General features: G+C 42.8%; 1 protein-coding gene across 7 annotated transcripts; it reads right to left on the bottom strand.

Annotated features, from left to right (window-relative positions):
• Positions 1-1,129: 1,129 nt before the first annotated feature.
• Positions 1,130-26,242, bottom strand: fbrs (fibrosin). 7 transcript variants are annotated; one of them, XM_080476642.1, is made up of 18 exons: positions 24,526-26,242; positions 18,656-18,832; positions 18,193-18,219; positions 17,867-17,896; positions 16,601-16,649; positions 15,336-15,690; positions 14,263-14,486; positions 12,283-12,536; positions 12,152-12,196; positions 11,482-11,580; positions 10,075-10,143; positions 9,842-9,880; positions 9,344-9,415; positions 9,111-9,264; positions 8,287-8,367; positions 7,444-7,527; positions 4,646-4,862; positions 1,130-4,081 (listed from the first exon to the last, which is right to left on the bottom strand). In XM_080476642.1, the coding sequence occupies exons 1-18, from the start codon at positions 24,826-24,828 to the stop codon at positions 2,521-2,523; spliced, it is 3,840 nt and encodes a 1,279-aa protein (XP_080332768.1). In that variant the 5' UTR covers positions 24,829-26,242; the 3' UTR covers positions 1,130-2,520. The 7 variants fall into 7 exon arrangements, with proteins under 7 accessions (XP_080332768.1, XP_080332767.1, XP_080332766.1 ...); XM_080476641.1 differs by having other exon boundaries at positions 10,075-10,158; XM_080476640.1 differs by having other exon boundaries at positions 11,482-11,598.
• Positions 26,243-26,758: the final 516 nt, after the last annotated feature.

A 26,758-nucleotide genomic window follows, 5' to 3' on the forward strand; every position in this document is an offset into this window, starting at 1 on the left:
TAAACAATTCCTAAAACTGACATGAATAGCATTGAGACTATTTTTCATTCATTTTTTTATTCTTTAGATTGAACGGTCTATTGTTTTGCCTCTTTCGGCATGATCCATTTGTCTGAACTGGAGAAAGATGACCTACAATCACCCTATAGCTAATAGGATCCTCATATGAGAACATGATGCATCAACACCAATAGATTTCGTGTTAATATAAAGCATAGTCAAGTAAGAAAAAACTGAAAATTACAGAATATGACATTTAGAATTATGTTTAATGTCCCACCTGGTAAAATTTCAAAATGTTACTTTAGCTCTTGTTGGTTTATCTGTGAATTTATGCTCATGACATACAAAAGTAATAAAGATGCTAGAAATTAAATTTTTGAATAATTTTATTCTAAGTCGAGTTGGGACATGAGCAGGGTACCATTGCAGGGCAGCCAATCGGCTGCCCTGAGCAGGAGGAAACCACGAGGCCGCTTCCATTGTTGAGATGGAATTTGTAGGTCCATAAATGAACTAGTTAGCAGTCAACCCATACGCCTTTATTTCATAAACATTTCCTTGTGCACTCCTCACCTGCGCTGGTCTCTCTTTGGAATGCCAAGTGGTCAGGCGGAGGCTGTCAATCATCAAGCCTGAGGACAAATCTCCTGTCTCACCTCAATTCATCTTCCTGTGTTTTGGTTTCACCAGCAGATCATCGTGGCCACACGATATGATAAAATGAGGATCACCACTAGTACATTGCAGCACTCATATGGTGTATTTTCTAAATCTAACAAATGATTTAAAGGACATTTCAGCTGGTATCGATGGAAAACTTCATTAAAAGTGAACATTCCTATTTGATTGTAGTTTTTAACTGAAATTAAATATTTCTGCTGCAGCTCAATTATAAAATCAAGAGTTAACATTCCTGGATTACAGGTAAGAAGTCCTGGACTGGATAGGTGCGGTAATGAAAGCTGTTGTAATTGCTGAGAAATAGATCAAATATCCACTTCTGTCCAAACAATAAGTTTGGTTGATGTTCTATCAATGTGGTTAGAGACCGTTTCAGACCCCGAAAGTCACAAATAATCCTCTGTGGTATGCTGAGGATTCAGAAGAAATGACCCACACAACAGAGTAAACAACAATTCATTTAATAATTAATCTTTGTGGTCTCTAGGGGAGGGGTTTGAAAGGTATAAAATGGTCATATTAAAATAATCGACCCAGTCTTCTCCCTCTCAGGATACCCACTGTCTAGTTGTCCTCGGACACGAGTCCTTATATCGTTTTTCTTTCAGTTCGTCAGCATATGTCCCACCTCTCTCTTCGTGTATATAACTTAGTTCTGTTGGATGAAACAACTCGACAGGTTCAATGTACAAGGCTCCCATAGTCCCAAATGGAGACAACACACAACCATTGACACACAGGCAAAGCTCCCTCCCTCTCAGCATTAATAACAGTAGTCGATGAGATCCTTGAAGAGGCCAGAGGTCGCAGTGGAAACGGCTTCAACGTTCACAAGAGTCTTCGGTGAGGCAGACCTTCGTCTGTCCTTTGCATGATTTGAAACATGGACTGGGGAGAGAGTACTGGTTGATACCCGAAACAATGACAAATAACATAACAGTGAATATATTTATTGTTATAGAAGATAATTAATGTTAAGAATAATAATTACAAAGGCAATTTCTCTAGACTACTATAATCTGGTCCTGCTCATAGAGTCAAGAGGAGACTGGGGAAACAGTTACAGGAAGCTCTAAAAAGACTGTGTTCACTCACACAGTGTAGCACAAGTTCATTTCATCCTTAGAAAACTAAAAGAAAAGAAGCCAAAGAGGGTGGATGTGGATATCAGTGAAGCTGAAGGCTTGGAGAAAAGCGGGAAACTGAGGTATGATGCTTACTGATCCTAATCGACTGGTCTCATCGGTGATCTGCCGCCTCGCAATGACAAAGACACAAAAACAGAACCGAAAGCACCACTTTCACCACTGTTTCTAAAAAAGAAAAAAGAAACCTCATCCACGATACCTAAAGCAGGGCTGATTCAGGAAGAGTGGAGAATCGAGCTGATCGTGTCTTCAGGGTGTAACATCCGTCTCTCTGGAAGTCGTTTAATCCAATCCACCCGGGAAAGGCCTGGGACCCAAATTCACCTGATGAATGAAGGAAGCCGTCCCCTGCCTCTTCGTACAGCTTTCTCAACCGAGTAAGAACCAACAGCCGGTTTCAAATAAAGAATACAATACAAGGATGCACAGAAACCATGTACCTTTAAATTGCACTGATAGAACCATTGGGCGTAGTCCGAGTCCTGCATTCCCTTCTCGTGGTCCGCTCCAGCCCGCCGGCTCAATCCTTCCTGTTGGTTCAACGGGGCCGGTGGTGGACCGGGGCTGGTGTGGGGGGGCGGCTGAGGAGGGCAGTGTTTAGTAGTCTCAGAGAGGAGAAGGGGGGCAGGTTGAGAGCAGCACAGTGATCCTGACATTTCCCTTCATCTCCTCCAGTGTTGTCCCTGTACTATCTGGACTCGCCGTCTTTGTGGGCGCCGTACAGAGCCAGCTCGCCCGGCCCGCCCAGTCTGGAGCCGCGGGGTGGCGTGGACGACCGGCTGGTGATGGACGGAATGAGCGGGGGCGGCGCCCCCACTGACAGTGCCCCCACGAGGCCCGCGGGGGTCTTTGTCAGGATGCCGTTGGGCATGTGGTGCGGGTTGAGCGGGCCGAGGCGGGAGTACAGGCCCGGGTGGTGCTGGGGAGGGCCGCCGGCTCCCGGGGGGAGAGAGTGAGACAGGAGGCTGGGGTGGAGCTGCTCCAGGTGAGCGGCGGTAGCAGCATGCGAGGGGCTGGAGAGGTGAGCGCCGTGGGGGAGGTGAGGGTGCATGCCGAAGTAGCGAGCCCGCTCAAAGTCTTCCCTCAGGATCTGGGCGCGCTGCTCCTCGTCCATAAGCCCTCCCCCCGGGGGGCCGAGCTGAGGGGGGCGGTCGAAGTGGTGAGCCATGAGGCCGAACTCAGGGCGGACCCCCGAAGAGGAGGAGGTAGAAGTGGGAGGGTGGTGAGGGTTGGCTGCTGCCGCCGCTGCGGCTACAGCGGCAACCCTCTCCGCCTCCAGAAAGCGCTGGTGCTGCAGCAGGCGGGCCAGGTGGGGGTCTGAGCGCAGGGCGAGGTGAGGGTCCGATCGGAGCGCCAGGGCCTCCCTGCGCTGGTGCTGCTGCTGTGCTGCCAGCTCCCTCCAGGGGTCCCACGTGAAGCTGTGTGGTCCCTGCGGGTGTCCCTGATGAGGACCATGGGTGAAACGCTCCCCTCCGGGACCCACTACCAGGCCCGCAGCGCCAGTGCTCCCCAGGTAGGCCTCAATGGCCCGGGAGCGGTCCAGCAGTGACAGGTGCTGGTGGTGGGACTGATGGTTTGGAGTTGGGGGTGGGAGGGGAACACCGGGGGTGGGGGTCAGTGAAAGAGAAGACGAGGATGGGGTGCCAGAGCTGGGGTGGGGCGGGTGGCTGTTGGGCCGGTCGAAGCCGTGGGTGGGCATCGGGGGAGGGAGGGTGATGGGGATGTGTTCGGGCTCCTCCTTCCGCTCCTCCTTGACTTTGACCGGCGGGAGCAGCAAGGGGGGTTTGGAGACCGGCGTGGTGGTCCGGTCCGACTTCTTGGCCTGAGACAAAGAAGTGATGGAGGCGGAGGAGGACGTGGCGTTACCGTCTCTTTGGGAGTGTGAGGACTCACTGTGCAGGCCATGTGCATTCGGACCCATGGGGCGGGGGTACAGGTCCAAGGGGGAGGGGGCAGAGCGGGCAGAGGGCGGGGGGGTGGTGAGCACAGAAGATGAGGAAGAACGCGGCCTGTCTCTGTCTGCTACGAGAGATGAAGGGCCGAGTGGCGGCCCCCTCGAGGACATGGTGGGCAGCGGCCTCTTGTCTGCGTCGCGGTTCAGGCTGCGCGTCAGGTCCTCCATGGGCCCGCCGCCGCCCAGCGAGCTGCTGTGGCCGTTGACGTGGGACACCGGGGTGCTACTGCGGGGCTTGAAGCAGGGGGCGACTGGAGACATTCTCACAGGGGGTCGGCCGTACAGCATATTGTCTCTGCCAAACAAGAGCAAAAGAAAAGTTAAATCTTCCAGACAATAAAGCTCTTTTACTTTTCTTTTTTTACTTATCTGTGCGACAAACTGAAAGAAACGGTCGCAAACAGAGTTGAACTTGTGTCTGTAAACAATAAATTAAAACATCCAAATGAAACACTACAGCTGTTCATACAAAGTCAGGTTTAGTTTTTAACATTATTGTGCATGCAGCTCGAGCTCACGTTACCATTTTTGTTCTAATATGTACTTTAATGTAGTTACTCAAGTTATTGCAGAATACAGTAAATATTTACATTACTTTGAATACAAAATTTGGCAATTGCTTCACCGCTTCAGAATTGATTGTAGATTTATTAAAACTGTATTTCGTTTATGTTGACTATAATATTTCTCCTCTACTCTGTTAAATTTCTGAAGACTTGGATGAGGACATCGAGTTCCTAAAGTCTTATGTTTTACTGTGAGAAAACGTTTTTTATCTCAGCTCTAAATCACTTGTATGTTAAAGAGAATTAGTCCCTTCGACAGTAAAACTAGTAAAATCATGGCTGGCGTGTCAGACCTGTCTTTTTCATCTTTGATGTGGGGGATGTCTCTCCTCTCTCCATCCTTCCCTCGATCCCTTTCGTCTCGCTTCTCAGGTCCTTTGGCCCAGCTTGGGCCAGCGGGGAACCCGGGCGGGGCGCCGTGCAGGCGGTTCCATGGGTCGTGATGGTTGGGAGCAGACAGGCCTCCCACCACGCCATGCGGTGGGTCTTTATGGCCAAACACAGAACCTGCTATGGACAGGAGACGATGTTTATCTGGTCAGAAATCAACACCGTGGACACATGCTTACACATTTAACTTTCACAATGTACAGTTTAGTTTTTAGAATGTGAGAAAGAAAGATTCAGGAAGTGTTGAGCAGCAGGAAAAGTCAGCTTTCCACATCCTAGATTATTCTGATCTGGAAGGGAAGTTGAAAAAACAGATCTGAAAAGTGGGACTGTTTTATACTTGGGTTCTGATTTCAGCTGTTAAGAGTTATGCATCACAAATTAACATGTTGGATGTGATCCATAGACTCTCACCAGAGCTGGTCAAACCTCACAATGAGCCTGGTGGTCATTCTAGCGGCATTAATAACCAGCTACAGGTGCGGAACATTGAAGTATAGAGTAGTCTGGATGGAAGATGGAATGTTAGGGAAGAGCAGGACCACAATAATTGGAGCGAAACCAGCGGTGATCTGCAACATAAAGCAGTTGAGGACACTGTGTATAAAACTGTAACCAGGAAACATCTGAGGAGTTCAGCTGAGATTTACTGTAAAGCGTCTTTAACCAGTATTTTAAAGACGTTACCAGCTGTGTGATTCCATGCCTCATAACTTGCATTTTGAAAATATAAATCACGTCTTAGAAAATATGACACTTGTTTTGTAATGGGACCATCAAGGATGTTTTAACGCTCTCCTTGTTTTGAGCTCAACATAAGATTTGCATATATGAAAGAAAACCACAACACACAAGCGCTAACGCGGTGTGTCGTGTGTTTCCTCAGGCAACTGATCTCAACATGCTGTAATATGAGCAGCACAATACAGTAAAGGTGTTTATATTAAAATGAAAATAAAAACACAACATGTAGCTTCCCATCTTATCTGAGATAACTGCGACTTGACAAGCCGAAACAAGCTCATCGACATTTCTCATTTTCTCAGTAAATGAGCCAATCTGTGTTTAACGATGCTCGAGTCATTGAGTCCCACTCAACGATTCATCATCACAAAAACAAACAAACAAAAAAAAAAACCGTGAGTTGTATAGTAGCAGAACATGTTGGACAGGTTTAGATTATTAAAGATCATCCTGACGAGACACTATGTGTGTGACGTTATCGGCTGCTGTAATTATTCCTCTCGTCTTTATTGGCAGATCAGAGAAACAATCACAAACATTTCAGAGTTTAAGTCAGGAGAATTTGTGGTTTTGTCAGTGTGAGAGTGTTTCTCCTTCTGGTTTCCACCCAGACAGAATGTCCTGGTATAGCCAGAGAGGCGAGACACTTCCTAGTGGTTTTATCTGGTGTGTCATCTGCTCACTGCAGCAGCCAAACTGACTATATCCATTTGATTTGGATGCATCAGGAGCAAAGATGTTTATTCAGCTTTACTGTCCACTCTGCGGGATCGAACAGCTTTGTAATGTGATTACTTGGGTCAGAAATTTTTCATTTCGCAGTCAAGTAAGTCCAATGTGATTTGTGGGATTTTGAGAGAAACAGTTACATTAATGGCCTGTTTTTAAAGCACTTTAATATACAACATCTAATTGATTCCCAATGAGTTTCTCCAAAAAGTTTTCTATTTGATTCACATTTCTTATTGTTTTGAGTCATTTTTCCCCACTTTGTAGCTTAACTGTGTATTATGCATGTTTCCATTTGAAATTAGAAGGAGTTTCAGACATCAGTTCATCCAAGGTTGTAACCCGATTAAAACGCAGCTGCTGTGTTCAAACTCCTCCAGTACGAGTCTGAATCCATGTTTAGGGAATTATTACTTCAAAAACAAAAACCTGCATCAGTTAAGTTATTTCACATGATTGCCTTAACTTTTGAACTTCATACGAAAATACCCAGCCAGCGTTTGATCCATGTGACACAGGGTGGAGACGAGGAACCATTACAAGCCCCAGCAGAGTTTAGGATAAAGAAATGCAGCTTCCAGTTGAATGGAATGAAGACGGTGTAGATGCGACTCCAAACAGCTCAGATAGTAAAGATCAGCTTTTGGTTACGTAGGAAGAACCAACCAGCTCAGTTAAACAATTGTCAGATCATCATGATAAAACAAGTGCCATCAGAAGAGTAATATCCTGTCCAATCAGAGGATTTTCATGCTTGTGTTTGGAAGAACAACTGAAACCTGGAGCTGAATGTTCCTCCAACACCAAAGACACCTCAACACAAGTGTAGGAGAGAACCAAGTCTGGTTTCGTCATAAAAATAAGCCATATGGAGCAGGAAATGGAGAGCGATTAAGATGTGGAGAAAAAGTAAAAGTGAGTGACAGATAGCAAGAGAGAAGGAGTTGGAGATGCCGAGAGAGGTGGAGAGAGAGATAGTTTAAGATCAAAGAGCAAAAGAGAGAAAGAGAAGGAGACAGATAAAGATGTAACAATGGAGGGAACTAGAGACAAAGAAAGATAAATGTATAGTTAGCGACATAGAGGGAAACGGAGCAAGAGATGGATAGAGGGTTAGACATTTAAAAACAGAAAGATGGAAAGACACATTCGTAGACTTCATCGATCCCAAAAGAAACTTGACGTAGAGAGAAGTAATGACAAAGTGAAGATCTTCTATCAGACTGACCCAGTGTTGGGCTGCCGAGTCCTCCAAAGGCACCAGAGCCCAGAGTTCCCAGCGAGGTGAAGGGCGGCGATCGACCGTACGGATCTACAACACACAGATAATCCATCAGACACACCGGGGGGAGGAAGGTGACATTCATGAACACATGCCGAGTGGAACAGCGTCTCACTAGACTTCAGAACAGGGAACCGTCAGTTTGTCGACTTTCATGAACTTTTTCTAACAGCTTTTATCAACCTTCCAGGGCATTCAATGAAAACAAAACTGAGAAAAACCAAGACGTTTTGTTCAAAAAAAAGTTTGGATTCATGTATGATGGTAATTGAAAAAAGCCTGATAAGGGGACAAGACCAGAATATATGAGATGGTCCACTGTTATTGTCCCACATTTCCAGCCTGGCAGTGGGGACCTCTTTGTCAAAATTTTTGCTTTGGGGTTATGAAATAGCAAATAATGAGTACAATGGATAATACTTAATTTCACTGTAATTATTTTAATATTTTTGATAGTTCATCCAAATAAAATGGAATATAATTAAAAAGTTAAACTGTTTTTTTCCAATTATTTCTACAGTCATAATAAATAAAAATGTACAAGAATTTAAATGCATTTTTTTTACATTTTGATTGCGGCAACTATAGAATGAAGTTAAGAACCTAAAACATTTCCTGAGATCTGGAATGGAAAATATATATGTATATAAACAGCAGCAATAAATAACTTCTCTAAACCATTTGTTGTTACAGGAGTTTTAAGTTTCCCTAAACATGTAACTGAAGGATTACATTCTTGCAAGGTTTTTAAAGTGGAGATCATTTGATCAAACTCTGAGCGACTCTTACCCAAGTGTGCAGACGGTGCGAGGAAAGAGGAGTGTGGCGTCGACGGAGAGATGAAGGGAGCGGAGGACGGATTGACTGCACCTTCAAAAAGGGAATTCAAATTCAAGTGAGATATTGACATAACTTCACTGCAATTAAGAGACCTGGGAAGTCACAAACTTTGCATGGGAAGTGGCGTACACATTTTTCAGGACCTGTTTTTTGTGTAAGCAACCTTTATAAATGAGGCACCTGGGTCTATTTTCTGATATTCAATCAAGACTTGAAAGAGCTGCAAGTTGGAAGTCAAACTGTAAATCTAAAGGTTGATTATAACCCTAAGCTTGTGAGGGAAGTACATATGATCTAAGTTGCATATTCTGATTAAATGAAATGACGGTCATATTGGTTTACATGGCTACAGAGAAGAATTAATGACAACTTGACACCAAATTTAACAATTGATCTCCCTCCATTATCATTGAAATCAATACAATATAGATTTTTTGCTTCTAATAGGTACGCGAGCTACACAGAATAGCAGACAGGGATAGCAGACTCTTTGGTTCTTTACTTGATTTTTAGCCAAGATATCCAAACGTCTTGTTTCCTTACTTGATGTCAAGTGTAACTTCTTTTAATAAGTTGTCCAACTTGACATGTGAGATATAAGCATTCTTCATTACATGTATTTAACCTGGTGACCCGTCCAGAGTTTATTCCATTATACGTAAATGAAGCTGTATGCAAGGCTGCAAGAACTGGTGAGGAGATCTGCTCTTCTCCTGCAGATAAAACATTCCATCTAATAATTAAAAACGATTCTGCAAGATGGAAGCACACACCTGTTGCTGAGAAGAGACTGGGAGGTCTGGTCAGGTCATGAGTGGGAGGCAGGGGCCCTCCCATGTGCCCCAGCTGACCCATTCCCCCGGCTCCAGGGAAACGGGCCATCAAATCACTACGGAAGTCCAACTTATGAGGATCAGCCTGCATCAGCTGAAAAGAAAGACAAAATAATGAGTTTGGGGGGGCGGTGCCCTTTAGAGTGAAGCCATTTTGAAAGTTAAACTCTTACCTTTACTTTTTTCTGGTGGCTCAGGATCATCCAGGCCACGTGTACATGCATAGCGCACCATTTCCCCGGTTTCTGCACAGCAACAAAAATTAGACGGCTTTACAATGTTATTCTAGCATGTGCGACTTTGAAGCCTTTGCACACAAAGTCAGATGATGTTCAGAAATATCTCATCTAGCCTCTACACAAGGTCGAGGTTTTGCAGCTGGATATAAAGTTACTCGTGAGGGTTCAGTTTAAGCTCGGGAATATGCATTGAAAGGAAAAAAAGATGGTGAAAATGAGTTAGTAGGGATACGGGAAAAGAACAGGCACATGTATAATAGACAGGGTAATTTCTGGGTATCCAACTGAGTGTGCAAGGGCAGAGAATAGACCAGTAGCAGTCAAGATTACAAGTGAGATAAGTGCAAAGAGTGAGTGAAGCAGTGAGACAGTAAAAACAGGTTGAAGGTTTTCAGAAGCCAAAGGATTTCAGAAACATCTGTTTTTGCTTACATTACTGATTTTCAACGATGTCCCAAATGGATCAGTTAGCTACGAGAGAACACAAGTGTAAGACCACTTTTAATCAACAATGCTCACTCTTTTATGGGGAAAACTTTTGCACTCTTTACTGCACTGACTAGGCCCGTGTTGCAGCACATTGCAGATTGTTTGCATTCAGCTCGTACGAGCCAGTTTCAGAGGAGCGATGACAATGCAGACAGAGAGGCGGCGGCGGTCCTTACCCTGGGGTCTTTGGGCTGCAGGTGATGAGGCACAACCCCGAGTCGTGCAGTTATGTCAGGACCCGTTCCCTGAGGGACAAGAGGCTGTCACACACACAGCACAAGACATGAGCCACAGCCTGTACACCTATGTGTCGGTTAATGATCCGACATCATTCTGCATGCATTTTCATTAAACTACTGACGAGACCGCTAAGTACAGACATCCACAACAGAAAAGTCACTGCATGGCCTCACTGTACTCTCACCGAAGACTCAAACATCCTGTTATTTTCAAAACATCTAGTCTTGTTGATGCTTATGGTCTTCGCTTTAGCAGTGTTCAGGGTTTTCATTTTAATAAATATGAAGTTTGTCTCCTTTTCAGGACAAAGGGAGCTCTTGGTTGCCTTTCCATTGCTGCACGTCACATTTGCCTTCTTTAATTTACGGCTCACAGAACAATTTCATATCAGGTTTCTCCATTTTCTTTGTTTTGTTCTTTTTAAACACAATAAAAAATACATCAGATTTACAAGAACATATAGACAAAGATATTGAAGTATTGGGGAGAAATCTACCTCTCATCGTGAGAATTCTGTCTAATAAAGTGTGACATTATGCTGCTTTGATTGTCACTTCAGTCATCAGATAACTTCAGAAACTGGATAACAATGAGATTTTGAGTGTGCATGTAAATGGCCTCAGACATTCAGACCACACATGAAAGTAGCCCAAAACCGTTTTGGAAAAATAATCCGATTTGTGCTGTTCAGACCAAAAACAAAAGCAGGTCTAGTTTACTTGTGTGCAAAAAGGTCAGATTTTGGAAGTTTGGCCTGCAGCGTGATTGTAGTCTTAATCAACTCTGATGCCATTAAAATGTATATTTAGATAGGCAGAAAACAGAAGAGGATCGAAGTTTAGTTGGTTCAAAAGACTGTTCTCGTGTGATTCCTTTGGATTTACATTAAATATGTGCAATGACACTCTGGGGGGAAAAAAAAAAAAAAAGGATTTTTACTGAATACAGCAGTCCAGGGCTGTGAAACTCATTTTTAGTTCAAGGGCCACATACAGCACGGTTTGACTTTAAGAGCCACAGATTAACAGAATTAAAATAGCAGCAAACACCAACAAATATCAATTATTAGTTTTACTGAAGTAAAAACATTGCATTATACTATTTACATGATTTCTTGAATGATCTCATAACTGCAGAAGTCGGACAATGATTATTTTTCTGTGTCCATGTAAAGAAAGGACTTTAAAATGAGAGAATTCTTAAGACATTTTTCATATCTTTATCACCAGTCTGCATATTTCCCCACAGGAATTACAAAGAGTAATGTGAGATATCTCAATAACAAAAACGATGTCTCGTAGGCGTCAGCTGCAACAAAGAGACTCCAGCTGAATTTTCCTCACCTTTGGCTGAAATGCTCCTTGCAAAGAGCTGAAAGGGCCGGTGGGAGGAATCACAGGCTGAATACTCGGCACAGAGGGTGGCGGGTACTGTGGGAAGAACTGACACCCAAATGGGCGCTGCTCAGTTGCAAGTTAACAGGTAAAGATGGTGAGTAAATTCTCGTATGTTGAAGTGTTAAAAAGGAAAAAGGACAGTAGTAATATTTTACTGAAAATGTAAAATCTAAACACAATCACTTTCGCATCCAAGAAATCTACTGAGGCTAATCAGCTAGCCACAGCATGAGGCATTCACTAAAATGTATATAATGGACTTCACTTATATAGCACCTTACATCGTTCATGACACACATTCACACAGCAACGGAGGCTGCAGTTCAGTGTCTTTCCCAAGGACACTTCAGCATGCGGGCAGGTGGAGATAGAATTCGAACCTGCAACCTTCCAATTGGGAGACGAGCGCTCTACCAACCGAGCCATGCTGCCCCTGTATTTATTGCCTTTAAGGCTTAAGTCTAATAATTATTTTTAAAAAAGCATCAAGAAGTTAAACCACTCAGACAAATGACTCAAATGAAGATGAGCTTCATCCATTTTCAGGCCTTTAAGAAAAAACCAAAACAATGCAGCCACTGAGATCATTATTGATTACTTATTAGTAAATACTCACTGGATGTCGGTAGAGCCCGTCCATTTTGCCTGCATACTTTTCAAACTGAAAGATATAATTAACGAGGGTTGAAATCTCCCATCAGACACTGTGCTTTTAATTTTCCAATATGAGGCAGAGGGGCGTCTCACCAGGGGTGGTGCTGTAGCTGTGGGGTGCAGGAAGGGCGTGAAGTGTTGGTGTGTGTGCGTGTGTTGGTGCTGGTGGTTGTGCTGATGGAACTGAAAGGCCAGCTGTGGGATGCTCGGCTGGTTCTGGGACGTCCGGCCCGATGAACCTGAAGCGGAGCTTGATGCTGCCGAGGCAGCAGGACCGCCCGGGGTGGAGCGACCCGCGGCCGCTGCATTGTTCTCAGGTCCGGGGACACTGCGTCTGCCCTCGCGCTCTGAATGAGGCACAACATTATAGTTTTACATTCGAGGCCATGATCACAGCAGAGAATTAGCGCATCACTACAGCAGACGCTCTGGACAGGTCATCTGTCCATCGCGGGGAAAACGCACAAAAATCCACACCTACAAGCAATTCAGGGTTACCAATCAACCTCAAACACATTTTTGGACTGAGGGCGAACATGCAGAGTCAACTCATGGATTTTCACTAAACTACAGCGCTGTGCAGCTCAACTTTTATCTTACTACATGATAGAAAATACCAAAGTTCACAAATATTCCCATGACTGTCCAGATAAATTTCAATTCCATTTAATCCAAAGTTTGTTTTCATACCACTTGTGCCAAAGGGCCAAAACCCCAGAAAACAGCAAATTCAACAAAAACTGCTAAATTCAGGGCAGTTAGTCAGTGGAAGAACAATTCTATAATTCCTGCTACCTCTACACTCACCAATACACCCCGTTTCTAAAGTTTGATTCTTTTACTCTCATCCTGTGGTCACAGAATTTGGCACACATCTCATCGTGATAACTCAAGACTATTGATGATGCAGAAAGAAACAAGAGCTTTGTGCCCATATGCTAGTCATAACTGAGGAACCCAAGACTTCCCCAGTATGACTGTAAACATTCTTCAGTGATAAGCAGCATCAGCTTTATAAAGATTGCCTGAGCACCTCACCAACATGGAAGACTGCGTCATCAAGATGCAAAGCATTTTGGGAAAACAATCAAATGGCTTTTATAGTATCTGACCGCCAGCTTTAACTGCTGCAGTAAAAATAACATTGAATGGACGGAGTCCGTTGGTACCGTGAAAAGCTTAATGGGAAGGAAAAGGCAACATTCAACGATAAAATAAGAGTTCAAGGACTAGATAAGTATGGGCATTCAGAGTGTCAGCAGATGTTAAAGGTACCCTACCAGAAAAAATCCTTAAACTATACTTCCCATAACATGCATCACTTCTGCACAGAGAATATTCAATACACGAAAACAAGACCATCACCACTCATATCCACCAATTCCCAAACCACATTTCCCTAAATCGATCACACCAAAGTTGATATGTTTAAAAACAAACCAAAATTTGTAGCCATCAAATTGTGTTTTGGTGCCTACACAAACAGTGGATCAGAAAACTAGGATCTGTTCAAAGGTTTGCTACTGCTGCTAGTGTATGTATCATGGTATTAAAAGCCAGTTACACTGTTGTGCAATGGGTAGATCAATGTGTGCAGGGAAACTCCTTATTTCTGCAATCATGCTACTGTCACCTCTGTGACCCCAGAGACGTAGCTTGAGCTGTTTTTCTTCCACGCTAGAATACGATAGAAGCCTGTTCCTATTCTTATCCTCAGGCAGCTGTTGCAGTTGACAATGCAGCCCGTAGACAACATTTCATAACTCGGCCATCTGAACTGGATTCAATCTACTCTGACACCTCGCCTCTGCTCTGTGTGTTTGCCTCGAGGTCCCACAATGCTTTGCATTCAGCGCTGGGAATACCCATTAGTGATGACACACGGGCAAGCCGCTATACCTCAGAGTGCTTATGTGATCAGATCTCAGTTCATCAATACACAACTTCCTGAACAGCCCCAGGATGGTGCAGGAGGAAGTCTGGGTCCGGTTTATTTTTGTAGCATATTAGTCATCACTGAAGAAACCAAGAGAATGGAACAGAGGAGAAAAACAGCTTTTCTGTTGCCTGCACCTGCTGAGTGAGCAGGACCTTGGAGCAGAGGCGGAGGGGGAGGAAGGCCGGGTGAAGACGTGAACAAGGCCCCCGAGCCGGCTCTGGATGGCGGTCGCATCGGCCCTGAGGATCCTGAGCCCCTGATGTAGGGCAGAGACACACTGGTGGAGGGGGTCGAGGGCCGCACGGAGGACGAGGAAGACGCAACAGATGAAGATGGAGGTTTGACAGGGGTGCCACTCCTGTGAGAAAAGAGGCAGAAGAAATGAGTCACAAACCTCGTAAAGGTTCCTGGATTAAAGACTCGAGTGTCTTATTGGAAGTTGGTGAAGTTTCTAAATTGAAAGTTTCAAGAGTTTCTTATTGGAGGTTCCAGAGTGTCTAATTAGAGGTTCCTCAGATTTTTAATTTTTTTTATTAGAGGCTCCTAGCTTTTTTTATTTGAAGTTCCTCTAGTTTCATGAAGAGGTTGCAGGGGGTGGTTATTCAAAGCTACTGTTTCTTATGCAGGATTCCAGAGGTTTCTTCTGGTTCCTTATTAGAGGATACTATGCTTTGTTTTTTGGGGACGAGCTTCCTTGAGTTTCCTATTGGAGCTTCCTCTGGTTTCTTATAAGACGTTACCATGTTGGGTTTTTTTGAACAAGGTTTCAAGAATTTCGTAGTGGGGGATCCTAGAGTTCCTGGGGTTTACTATTAGAGGTTCCTCAACTTAATATGTAACCAATTCACTGAACTGTCTTTCATAGAGGTCATGGTGGGCTCGGTTCACCTTCTCAGATGTGCTGCTTTAGGGTTAAATGGCTGGGAGACCTCATTAAATGCACTGAGCTTCTTTATTTGACTCCCACAACATTTACAGGAAAATATTCACATTTCATTATTGAAGTGTCTTCCTCTACAGTAGTCCGTCACCTCTACACTTCCTGAATGAACATTTGACTACACAGCTAACAGTTCCGGATGTGCATTTCCTACCCTCACATCTCATTATTGTTTTATTATAGTTTTACATTCGTTGTTCTTTGCCTTTTTTCTCCTTACAGATGGGAAACCTGGCATTATTAAGGAGGAACTTCTGTGTGACTGACCTGTTATAGATGGGGTGAGATCGCCCAGACAGAGTAAGGAAATTCTTGGGTTTGGAGAGTGGCGGGCTGCTGCCGTTGTGCCGGCTGCTGTTCCCGTTGACAGGGCTGGACCGGGCGACTGTGTTTGAGGCGGTGATGGTGGAGTGGGAAGGCAGGCAAGAAGAGAAGGAGGCAGAAGAGGTAGAAGAAGAAACCGGCTCTGGGAAGTGCGGCTCCAGGCTTTTCTCCTGACTTCGCTCCAAGCCAGATACTCGCGGGGTCACCATCAGCCGTGACACGCCGCCACAGCGTGCCGGTAAAGGTGAGCAGCTTTTGCCCATGGAAGTTCCCATATTTGAGGGGGTGGGATCCACAACTGGAGAGAGAAACATCAGTCAACACAAATAACAAGGCACTTATCAAATGGCACAGAGAAAACTCTGTATAAGCAACATGTGACACATCAACAGACAGTTTCTTTTACAGCCTCCAATGGTGTGTGAATGGGTGAATGTGATGAACTATGTAAAGCGCTTTCGGTATGCTCACACAGCTGGAAGGTGCTATATATGTGAAGTCCATTTACCATTTTACTCTTTCACAGGTGCAACGTTCAGTTTAGTTTTTTTGCACCCAAAATGTGGAACAAAGTTCCAGAATATTTGAGGAACTTGGCAGCAAATAAATGTTTGCCACCCATGCAGTACAATGCCCTACAATATATTATTTGCAGAAAATCTTGTAAAATGATTCACGAGACACACTGGCCATATCTTTAATGTCACTTACAAAAAAACTTTATGCTAATTAATGTAAGAATAGTTTTTGTATACCATATTTTTTTTTTTTAGGATTTTCATGCTTTTTACTTTGTGAAAAGGGGTGGCAAAAACTGTGGAAATGACCAGATGTCTGTTAAAGCAACATAAACAGTAAAACAATGGTTATTTGCAGGTCTAGCAATGACTCCCTGACCGCACAGTGGTGGAGAATATTTTTTACATTTGTTTCTTTAAAAATAAACGACTGTCATTACAATGTAAATCCAGATTCTTCCATGCTTCATTACGTGTCTAATCGACAGTAACCCAAGTTCTGCTGCGCTCTCTCATTGTAAAGCTGTAGATATAATCAGCAATGATCAATGAGAGGAAGCCAAAACTGTCTTTTTGACTCATTTACTGTTCAGATCTAAATATAACTCACTGATATGTCAGTATGCAGTTTTTGGAGTGTAAAGCAGCTGAAACAGATGATGTGAAGCTGAAATTGTGACTTTCTCAAACCTTTTCTTGTGCTGACTGTGAACACTGGATCCATGTCATTGTCAGAGGCCTGTGGAGCAGAAAGTTACAAGAATATCAATGCAAATATTCACAAACTATTACACATAACAAATTAAAAACAACTGAGCCTAAATCAGAAAAATTCCTAAGAGTTTTCAGAGATTAGGAATATCATGGTTAGACTGAGCATATCAGAGCCAATATCAGCTTTTATCAAGAAACTGAATATTAACCAATTGATGAAATTAGGTGTGGATGGCATAGCCTCTTCAGAGAGCAAGAGATTGGGAGATTTGGTCACCTGTTTTGGTCAGACTGACAAACCCTGGTGCTCCTGTGTTGCTGCTTGTGTGAACGTGGCGAGAACTATACACCGGCATGACTGATTTTAGATGCTGTGCCTCTTTAGAGTTTATTGCAAGTATCATTGTTTATGTGCATAAATGCGAAGTTGTTGGGACATATATTATAATTGTTCGTAACTGGTAGAAACGCCCCCAAGTGCACTTCACGACAGGCAAGAAACACACATTAGCATAGTCAAAGCAAAAAATATTAACTATCTGCACAATGCGAAACAGTCAGAGCTGTACAACCAATTTACATACAACATGCCCAAAACAATTTTGTTTTTTCTTGAAGTGGTTCCCAGCATGGAGTCCTCGGGTACCTTGGGGGGGGGTCGGAAAGATCACAGGGGGCCCTGGGCTTCGAGGTAGTCAAAGAAACCCAGAATAAGACATTGTCTTGAAAATAGATCAGACCTGGGAAGCTGTCCAATGCTTTTATTTTGAAGGCTTATTTGAATACTAGTGCGAGTGAGAGTGTCCTCCCTTCTGTAGCTTTGCCATCATGTTTTTGAACATCAGAAACCAAAAAGAATTAACCACCTTTTTAAGCTTTATGATTAAAACTGCATCCTATATATTACGAAACCTTGTTTCCACAACCGTTTATCAAACTTTGTCACCATTGTTTTTATACAACACGGGAGCTCCTACTTTTGTTTAACCTTGCTTAGCTGCATAATTTTTTTTAATCCTCAACTGTTTCCTGCACCAGGAAGTCTGAGCTGAAATTAATCCATGAAACTAAGACTGGGCCTTCAGCACACGTATGTGAAAAGCATCATATTGGAGACCATTTCAGTCTTATCAGGATATTATTCAAGTTCGAGAACAAAACAAACTGCTCTCATAAGTCATACATCCACTTCCTAATCAGAAAACACTAATATGTACTGAGAAGACGGTAAACAGTACACACCTTGTCTCCTGTGTCACTCTCTGTGTCACACTGAAACAAAAATAAAAGAAATACAAAGAGTGAAGAAAAGAATGTTAGGGAGATTACTTCTTTGTTGCTTCTTGGCAATAAATACTTGGCAAATTGAGTTGACACATTTGCACACACAACTCACAAACTCAGCTCTGCTGCTCATACCACTAATGCATGTTCTTTACAAAAAGTGTAATAAACAATGAGAAGATTTACTACCAAGGAGCACAAAAAAATCTATCAAACACAGATCTTCCTGATGCAACATTTTATTAAGTTACAAGCAATACAAATAAATAGAAAAGTAAACTTACAATATAGCCCGTCTCCAGAGGATGCCCCTGGAAATAAAAATTGTGTTAGCTTCAGTTAGATTTAATAATCCCCACATTGAAATTGTCACCAGGCCCAGTCACCAAAGGCACCTACACTAAAGGATCAGGGGGGAAAAACGGTGTGGCCCTGCCTGTACCCGTGTTTTTGTCTCTTCAATTCACATTTTAGAAGTTTTGAACGTGATATTTCCGATTCTTTGTTCTTGAAAGACAGTTTCAAAGAACCCTGTCTTTTACTTAAAAGACAGGGTTCTTTGAATGACTTCTTCTTTTCCTTAACTACAAATTGTGCAGCAGAATTAGGGTGAACCAATTTAACAGGTGATTTTAAATAGTGGGATATGCAGAAATGTAAACAAAGGTATCTGATTGGGAGTTATCTGTGGATGTTGATGGTGGAATTGGCTGCAATTGAAGCGGGAGTCACTGGGTAAAGGTTCACCTCTATCTTCCTCCTCTTGTTTTGGCTCTTGTTCAAACAGCTGCTGGAGTAGCTGTGCGGGGCTCCTTCCTCCGGCTCGGACAGCGGACCACCGCCGTTCTCCTCCGGCCCTCTCTTCCCCTTGTTCCTCCTCCCCAGCATGTCAGTCCGCTGACTGGGCTTCAGAGAACAGTCCATCTGATGGAAAGAGGGATTAAAAGCATTCTATTAAAGGTGAAAATGGGCATGAATGTGTTCACCTGCAACCAAATACCTAAACAAAATGTTCTTGAGATATGTTGTCTGAGTGGCTTCATTTCTGCCTAGTTTCTACTGTGAAAGGACTCAAAAATAGAAAGAATGATGCAATGCTGTGCAGCCTGCAGGAGGCCATTACTTCAGCTGTTTGTGAGTACATTCAATTATATGGTGTCCTCTGTAGCAGTGTTAAGTGTGACCTCTAATCAAGGGTACTTCATACAGGATCTCAGTAGATCAAGAACATATAATATGAAGGAATGCATAAGTAATTAGTCCCCTTCAAAAACCAAAGTTCCATTTTTCAGAAAATTGACATCCTAGAGGGCTCAAAAAACTAATTTGCTACACTAAATTGTCATTTCTTCCTCCTTTCTGACTACATAATGGAAAGATTCACCTCCTGAGACGGCTAATTAAATCAAAGAGAAGAATAGACACATTCATCAAACTTCTTGTAACATGACGGTGACAAGGGGACAACTGAAGCCAAGCTGTGAGAACTCAATTCTCTGAGCTTATTTCCCGATTAAAATTTACACCCCAAATCAGCTCAGTGCAGCTTCTTGATATTTCCTCCACTTTTGCCACAGAAGCGAAGCAGGGACGTTAACAACAGAAGTTCAGAGAATCGTTCATTTCTCTGCGGCACAGAAATGTTTGCAGTCATTTTTCCTTTACCTTACCACGCTATTTATTTGTCAAATTCCTCCTGTATATCAATACATAACCTGCTAATGCTTAAATCTGCCAGCTTCTTGCTTTTTGTCTGAAACTGAAAGGTGAATTCAGCTCAGTGCAACAAGGGAACCTCTTTATATTTCCTAAACTCTTATCCAAATCCAGGTAAAGACAAGATGACTTACAATACTGACTAAAATGTGATGTGAAGTAGAGAGATTTATTACGTTAGTTTAGAATTATGCATTAATAGAGAAAAGGCCAGCTAAAGCATATTAAATGATAGATGAATGAAATCCATTTCCATTAGCTTTAAAGCTTTAGGTTTCCGCATGCTTTTCGTTAGTTTGTAGATCTTGTTAAGATGAATGATTGAAAAATGAGTTCCCTAAACTCTAAATGAAAACTGATGAAAGTTACTGTGAGGTACAGGTAAATTAAACAAATCCAGGTCACCCTGATTATTTGATGCAATTTAAACTTTAAAATAAAGATAACAATGAACAGCAGCAATTTCAGGCCAGTGCTTTTTCTAACTTGGGGGTTTCATGTGATGACCAATCATCAATCTGGATACTCACTGCCTCATTTATCCAGGAGAACAGTGCAAGTACATGAGTGTTTGTGGATAAACAAGCGGCTTTACAACATAACCTGCTGACAAATAATTTGGTGTAGTATCCTCAAGCAGAGGTCACAGAAAAACGAAAGCAGCTACATATGAACTACTCATTTGTAAATACCATGAATTACTTCTTGCCATTTAGGCTGATTTAGTTCTGTCTTATGCATTATTTTCTTTTGCTTTATAAAAGTCATTTGGCTCGTCAACACCTCACAAATTGAGGACAAGAATGATCAAGTCATCAATAAAAGCCATCAGAGGGAAGCCTCAGGGGTTTTTAGGGCTGGTCAGAGACATCATGGTTTTCTCCCAGGATGCAACACCACTGAGGGTTGAAGAGTTTAATCTGCAGTCTTTTACACATTTGGCTTAAGGGAAGAGGACATGGTTTGACAAATTAAGAAGAATGGGGTTGAAAATGGTCACTTTGTGGTCATTTTATAGGTGCATTCGTGTCTCTTTGTAGCCATTCAGTCTTTTGAGACGCTTTCTTTTTTCCTTTTAGATTGTTTTTGTATTGCAGCTTAATAATGCTTCTTTTGTGAAGTATTGCCTTTTTTGGTCAATGTTTTTGGTAATTTTTGCATGTTTTTTTGAACACTCCAATCATCCTGCTCCTCTTTAGGGCCATTTTTTGGTTCTCATCTGGGTTTTTCCGTCTCACTCAGATATATATATTGCATTCCTCGGACAACGCCAGGTGTTTCCTCAGCCGTCGAGCCTCTGGGTGCAGACCTCTAATGCCCCGTCAGTAATCCGTCTGTGTTTGGTAGAGTTTATGCAAGCAACATGAGTGTAAACCAGTTTTACCAGGTCCTTTCCTTTTGAGCAACAGGACATACAAGTTGTGGACATAGCTGTTTGATTAGGAATTATCTTCTGATCCAAAATGACAAACTGAAGGAAGCTTCTAACATAATCATGTTCTCTTTCATATAAAAAAAAAAAAAAGAAGAAAAAAAAAAAACTGTCGGTCTGAGAGCTCTCCTCCCCTTGAGGTGGCTACACACAACAGTAAAACAGGTTGACAGACTTCCAACGTCACGGTTGTGAACCACACAGACAGAGTCACCAGTCGGTGCACCACGCAGTCTGACCACTGTTACTACAACAGCTAACAACCAATAGAAATGCTGCAGAAAATGACAATAAGAATTACACTAAAACAATCGTTTGCAGAATCCTAAGGAGGTGAATCCATATTCTGTCTATTTTCATACGGAATATTTTCACTGCACATAAATCCTAAAAATACAATGGCTGTATTCCCTGTTTCTTTCTTTACTCACTGAAGGTGTCTGAACAAGAATGGCATGCATGAAAATATTATTCTTGAGTATTCAAGTAAATCATAGCAGCTGTCAACTCTAACTGAGTTGAGAGCAAAACCACACAGAAAAATAACTAACAGTCAAAACCAAGTTTATAAATACCATGTCGAACCACTTGGCTGCTAAAAAACTGAGACTGAAAAATCATAGTTTGTAGTAGCCTTTACACACATTCACTCAAACTGCTGCCATCTTAAATCGATTCTTTTTTTACATGAATACTGTTGAAGGAGCCATTTTACAGAGCAAGAGACATCACATTTAAAAAGCAAAGTTTGGTGGAGGTGTGACGAGACCGAAGTGTCTGATCTACAGTGTCGTCAGCAGAGGTTAAAACCAAGTGAAATACACGTCAGAGTCCTTGTAGATGCCGTCCTGTTTGTATCTCATAAACCAATAATTAAATAGTTGATCAAGGAGATAGTGAGAACGTTTCCTGTTTGAAAAAGCACACACACACTGGGTGTGTACAACAACAAGAAGCTAGTTCGACTCAAAACACTCAGAAAGGATGAGGTTTACAAACTTTTAAACCTGTCCAACCTGTGGTTGCAGCCTTGTTTGAGTAAACAAGAGTAAAAAATGCACACAAGTTCTGATTAGGGAATGATAAGTATAAAACGCGTTCTTTTTAAACGTTGTGCACAAGCTGGGAAAATATGGGCACCCCTGCTTCAACACCTTCTGCTTGAGACAAAGAGAGTGTGACGGGCTGGAGAGGAGCGACGGAGAAGAGGATGAAATAAGTGCACGCTGATCAATTCAAATAAAGTAGGGGAAAGGTTTGTGCCAACTGCCTGCCATACTACATTAAAAAGTGATCAATCGCTGTGTTACTAATGTGGGTGTTAGATGCATGACAGCTGAAGGTGGGTGCAGACATGCCAAACCAGCACAGCAACAACATAATTCACTCTGGATAAGGTACGCCTCAAAATGCTTGAAAAATGTCATTTTCAACCCAAGATGATCAATATATTTAAAACCAGCGTGAATAATTTCTGCAACATTCAATTTCTATATAAGAAGATCTGTGTGAAAGTGTGAAACAGACTAATCTGATTAAAAATAATCTCTAAATTGAATTACATTTTTGTAAAAGATGATGCTGTTGCCACATCTTAAACAAAACTGAGCAGTATTTCCAATTGTCCATCAATCTCCTACACAGCTATCCTACCCTGGGTCAGGGGGTGCTGGAGCTGATCCCGGCTGCCTGAGTCAAGTCTACCAGACCACAAACACCTTTTCTCCATATACAAGACATTTCCAGCCTCCAAATAACCTGAAACTAATATTTCTAGATTGTGGAAGAAACCAGGGGACATCTCAACAATGAACGGTTTCTCAATACTTAAAGCGCTATTCTCACTGCCTGATTCAGCATGACTATCATATGTAATTTAATCTAAAAAACTGTGATTGAGGAATTAGACACCTGCAGTGTGAACAGAAGTCATAAAGCTTTGCAACTGTTTGTGGCTTGTGCAGTTAAATTTTGAAAGACACTGATTTTTCAGTACGCCAACTGAAATTCTAATACCGATTGTTTCTTTAGAATCTTTGGTGAATACACCCGATGTACTCATTGTGTTCACAAAAATATGGAGGTTTCTGCCATTCTAATGTGTGGAGTTTGGTTTACTTCCAGGGAGCTTTCAGGTACATAGCAAACAGGAAAACCACTGATGACCTGTGGATAATATTAGTAGGGAGACAGATTCGTATTTTAGCAGTTTTTAACCCGTTTTTAATGAACGTTTGGCGAACAAATGTTGTCCACATGAAACTAACAATGTGAACTGCTCTACTGGATTAACAACCAGGGCAAGGTAAGGCCGACATGATAATGTTTTGAAAGGCACGTAATTTCTGTGCATAAATGAAAACAAGGTTTTTCCAGTCTGTAGCCATCAGGAATTAAATCAATTATTTTAATGTCACACACTTAAGTTTTAGTACTGCGGATATGAGTAAGAAGAAAAGCATGCTTCATCAAAGTTTGCAACTTGTCCCTTTTTAACAGCAGGTAGCCCAGTTAACCAACACTTGATACACAAATTCATTTTAAATAAAAGTAAATGCGATCAGTTCTTGTTTGTTGCACCTATATTTCACAAAGCAGATTTGTCTTAAGTGTGTATTTTTCCACCTGAAACTGCAACATCCTTCACCTTAAGGCTGAAGGATGACCAAGACTTCATTAGGTGTTCTTTAAGTCAACTCAACTGATGTATTTGCTCTATCTTAGTATAACTGCCAAGTTCTTGAAGGGGAACTTAGCTTTTCTACTTTAGTTCCAGTCATTAAAAGATATAAAACTGCTGCTACATGTCACAAAAATGTGGTTCTGATGACTTTTTTTGTAACCTAAAAATAAAATAAAATAAATAAAAATTTAAAAATAAATATATATTTATGAAATACTGGCACAGTTCTAGTATCGCAAGGCTAAATGTATAGATTCTCTCCATCGAGCAGCCTGACTGCAAACATGATGCCCTTAAGTGGCATATGACTCAAATAAGTATATTTTGTATTTTACAGCCCTTAAAAATGAAGTGTTACACCAAAAGAACAAACACTTTGCTTTCTTACTTCCACCACCAGGGATTAAACAGGGACGTGAATGAATGCAGATATTGCCTTCTGTAACTAAAGATGTCTCTAAAGATATCTGCCATCCTGGTAAAGTTTCGGATATTTCATTTAAAAGGCTTCATGTGTACGGTGCTGATGAAGCATTTCTGTGGGGAAATGAAACCTTTCTTGAACCTGCTAGCTCTCTTTTTGTTCTTTTTGTTGTTTAGCATTAGCATGCATAACTTTAAACAGAAGACCTCTCAGAAAAACACATCTATTGAGCTGCTAAATAGTCAAAATGATGGCTTGTGTGTCTGAATTTTTGTATTTGTGTTGATATGAAGGATTTGAGTAATCTAAGAGCTGAAGAATGAGTTCTGGGATGGTGTTTTGTCTTTGAAGGGCAGAATTACCTCCAGTGCCTCCAAACTGATAAAGCTCGCGATAGCGAAGCCGTCGATGAGGTCTTCTTCGCAGGACACCGACTCTCTCTTCCTTCGCCGCGGAGGCCTGTGTCTCCCGAACCCGGGCCGGCACTCTCTCCCACCGGGCCCCAGGACGCTGTTCGTGCCGCAAGCCTCCCGATCAGAGCCCGAGGACAGGGATGTGGCCCGCTCCTCGGCCAAGTCCACTCGCCTCCGCCGCCGCTCCCTGTCGCGCTGCGAACGGGACCGGCGGCTCTGCCTGAACCCGGTGCTCCGGCTCGGGCCCTCCATGGTTAAAAACGCCACCTCTAGTCGTGACTCCAGGCACTTGAATCGAGTCCCGGTCCAGTGGAAGGCACCGAACCGCAGATCAAACCAGCAGCACTGAGGCCCTCACAGGGGGAGCCCCCGTTAAAATGGCGTTAATGGAACCAGTGGCTATTATTTACCGTCCTCTGACAACAGTCTGCTGGCATCGGTGCCTTTCTTCCGGCGAAATTTGAGAGTCATGTCAATGAATCTGAACACAAACTTAGATCCACACGAGGGTTTTACACAGGCACGACGCGCACGTCAGGACATCGCAAGACTGTCTGGCAGGAAGCTAACGTTAGCCAACACGCAGAACCGACCCGTTTCCAGCATGTAAACAAAAAAAAAAAACACGGCTCGAGCTGCGGCGCACACAAAGCGGACCAAATCCCCCCGACGTCAACTACGAACCGAAAACCTAGAAAATAGCAGTCAATTCATTACAAATCTCAGGATTTCTTTTGTATTTCTAAACACGATGACAAATTTATCTGCCAGTTAGCAGAACGTTAGCAAGGCCACTGAGCGCAGACGTACGTTATTTGTGCACCTGCAACCGCCGTGTCATGGTTTTACACTAACGCGAGGGTTTAGGTGTTAATTTCGACACTTTATGCAGATTAAATCGGGGGCTGAGAGGAGCTGTCTGTTTGATTTGACGTGCCACTGCGAGCTAACGACAGCCAATTAGCTCAGTCCGATAGCATTTCACACGGCTAGCTCGATACAATACATTCAGCCCCAAACCCAAGAATTTACCTTTATTCTTTAAATTGTCGCGGTAAAGCTGAAAAACCGGGCCAAAACGCGCGGAGCTGGCTATCACCTGGCATATATGAGGGCAGAATGTGCCCTGCTGTCGAGCTGTTGATGGCCGATAGTTGAATTACATCAAAGGAAAGACGTAACGTTAGCACCCCGGCTAGCTCCGTTAGCACATCCAGCTGTTAGCCAGCTAATGTAACTATCGCTAATTTTTAAGGAAGCAGCAAATCAGAGACGATATTATATGTTATAAACCAACCAAAGGGTACCACTAATAATGTCTCGTTTCCCTTTCACACAACTCATCTTTTGTTCTTCCACCATTATAAAGAAAAAATTGAGGGCCCAAATATGAAAGCCTCGGTGTGGATTTCCATACAGCGGGGTGTCGGCCGAGCCCCCGGTGGGCTGGGCAGCTCCTCCAGGCAGCCTCTGTAATCCAGGGTTCAGGAGAAGGTGCAGCCGCTCGCAGACGTTTCGGCTCAAAGCCTCTGCTGTGCAGGTGAATATAGCGAAGCACGGAGCTGCTCCGCTCACTAATTACCACCGAATTGGAGATTTATCGTGAAAATGAGGGAGACACAACCCTGTCAGCCGTGCAGTGCATTGTGTGCGCTGCTCTTCTTCCTCACTCAGCGGGCCGGCTCTTCTGCGGTTCCGCCTGGGCTTACCGCCACCGTGTGGATGAGGGCGGTCCTACAACACACGACAGGGATTTCTATCAGCTGTCATAAACACACACACACACACACACACACACACACACACACACACACACACACACAGACACACACACACACACACACACACACACACACACACACACACACACACACACACACACACACACACACACACACAGGTCTGTGCAGTCATAACACAAAAACCAAGTTTGTGTATCTAATCAGACATTAGACAGCATTTTATTTAGATAATTTCAAACCACAACGACTACAAAACAATTGAAACCTACCAACACTTTTTCCAAAATGAAGAAAAAGAAACACAAAATTATATTCTAAATATACAAATAAGGATGAAGGACCACAAGGAAACACAAAAATGCATACAAGTGTCAGAAAACTGAATCTAAACTAGAATTCCAGAAGAAAAGTGTGAATGCTGAAGGCTGAGTAAAGCTGAT

Source organism: Lipophrys pholis (assembly GCF_963383615.2).
Source record: "Lipophrys pholis genome assembly, chromosome: 1".
NCBI classification, from domain to species: domain Eukaryota; kingdom Metazoa; phylum Chordata; class Actinopteri; order Blenniiformes; family Blenniidae; genus Lipophrys; species Lipophrys pholis.

Excerpts from the sequence above, each read along its gene's own strand:
- fbrs (XM_080476638.1), bottom strand. The coding sequence starts at position 24,828 with ATGGAGGGCCCGAGCCGGAGCACCGGGTTCAGGCAGAGCCGCCGGTCC. Across the intron at positions 9,265-9,343 it reads GCCACCAGAAAAAAGTAAAG|CTGATGCAGGCTGATCCTCA; the intron begins GTAAGAGTTTAA and ends CTTTCTTTTCAG. Across the intron at positions 4,863-7,443 it reads ACTCGGCAGCCCAACACTGG|CAGGTTCTGTGTTTGGCCAT; the intron begins GTCAGTCTGATA and ends TCCTGTCCATAG.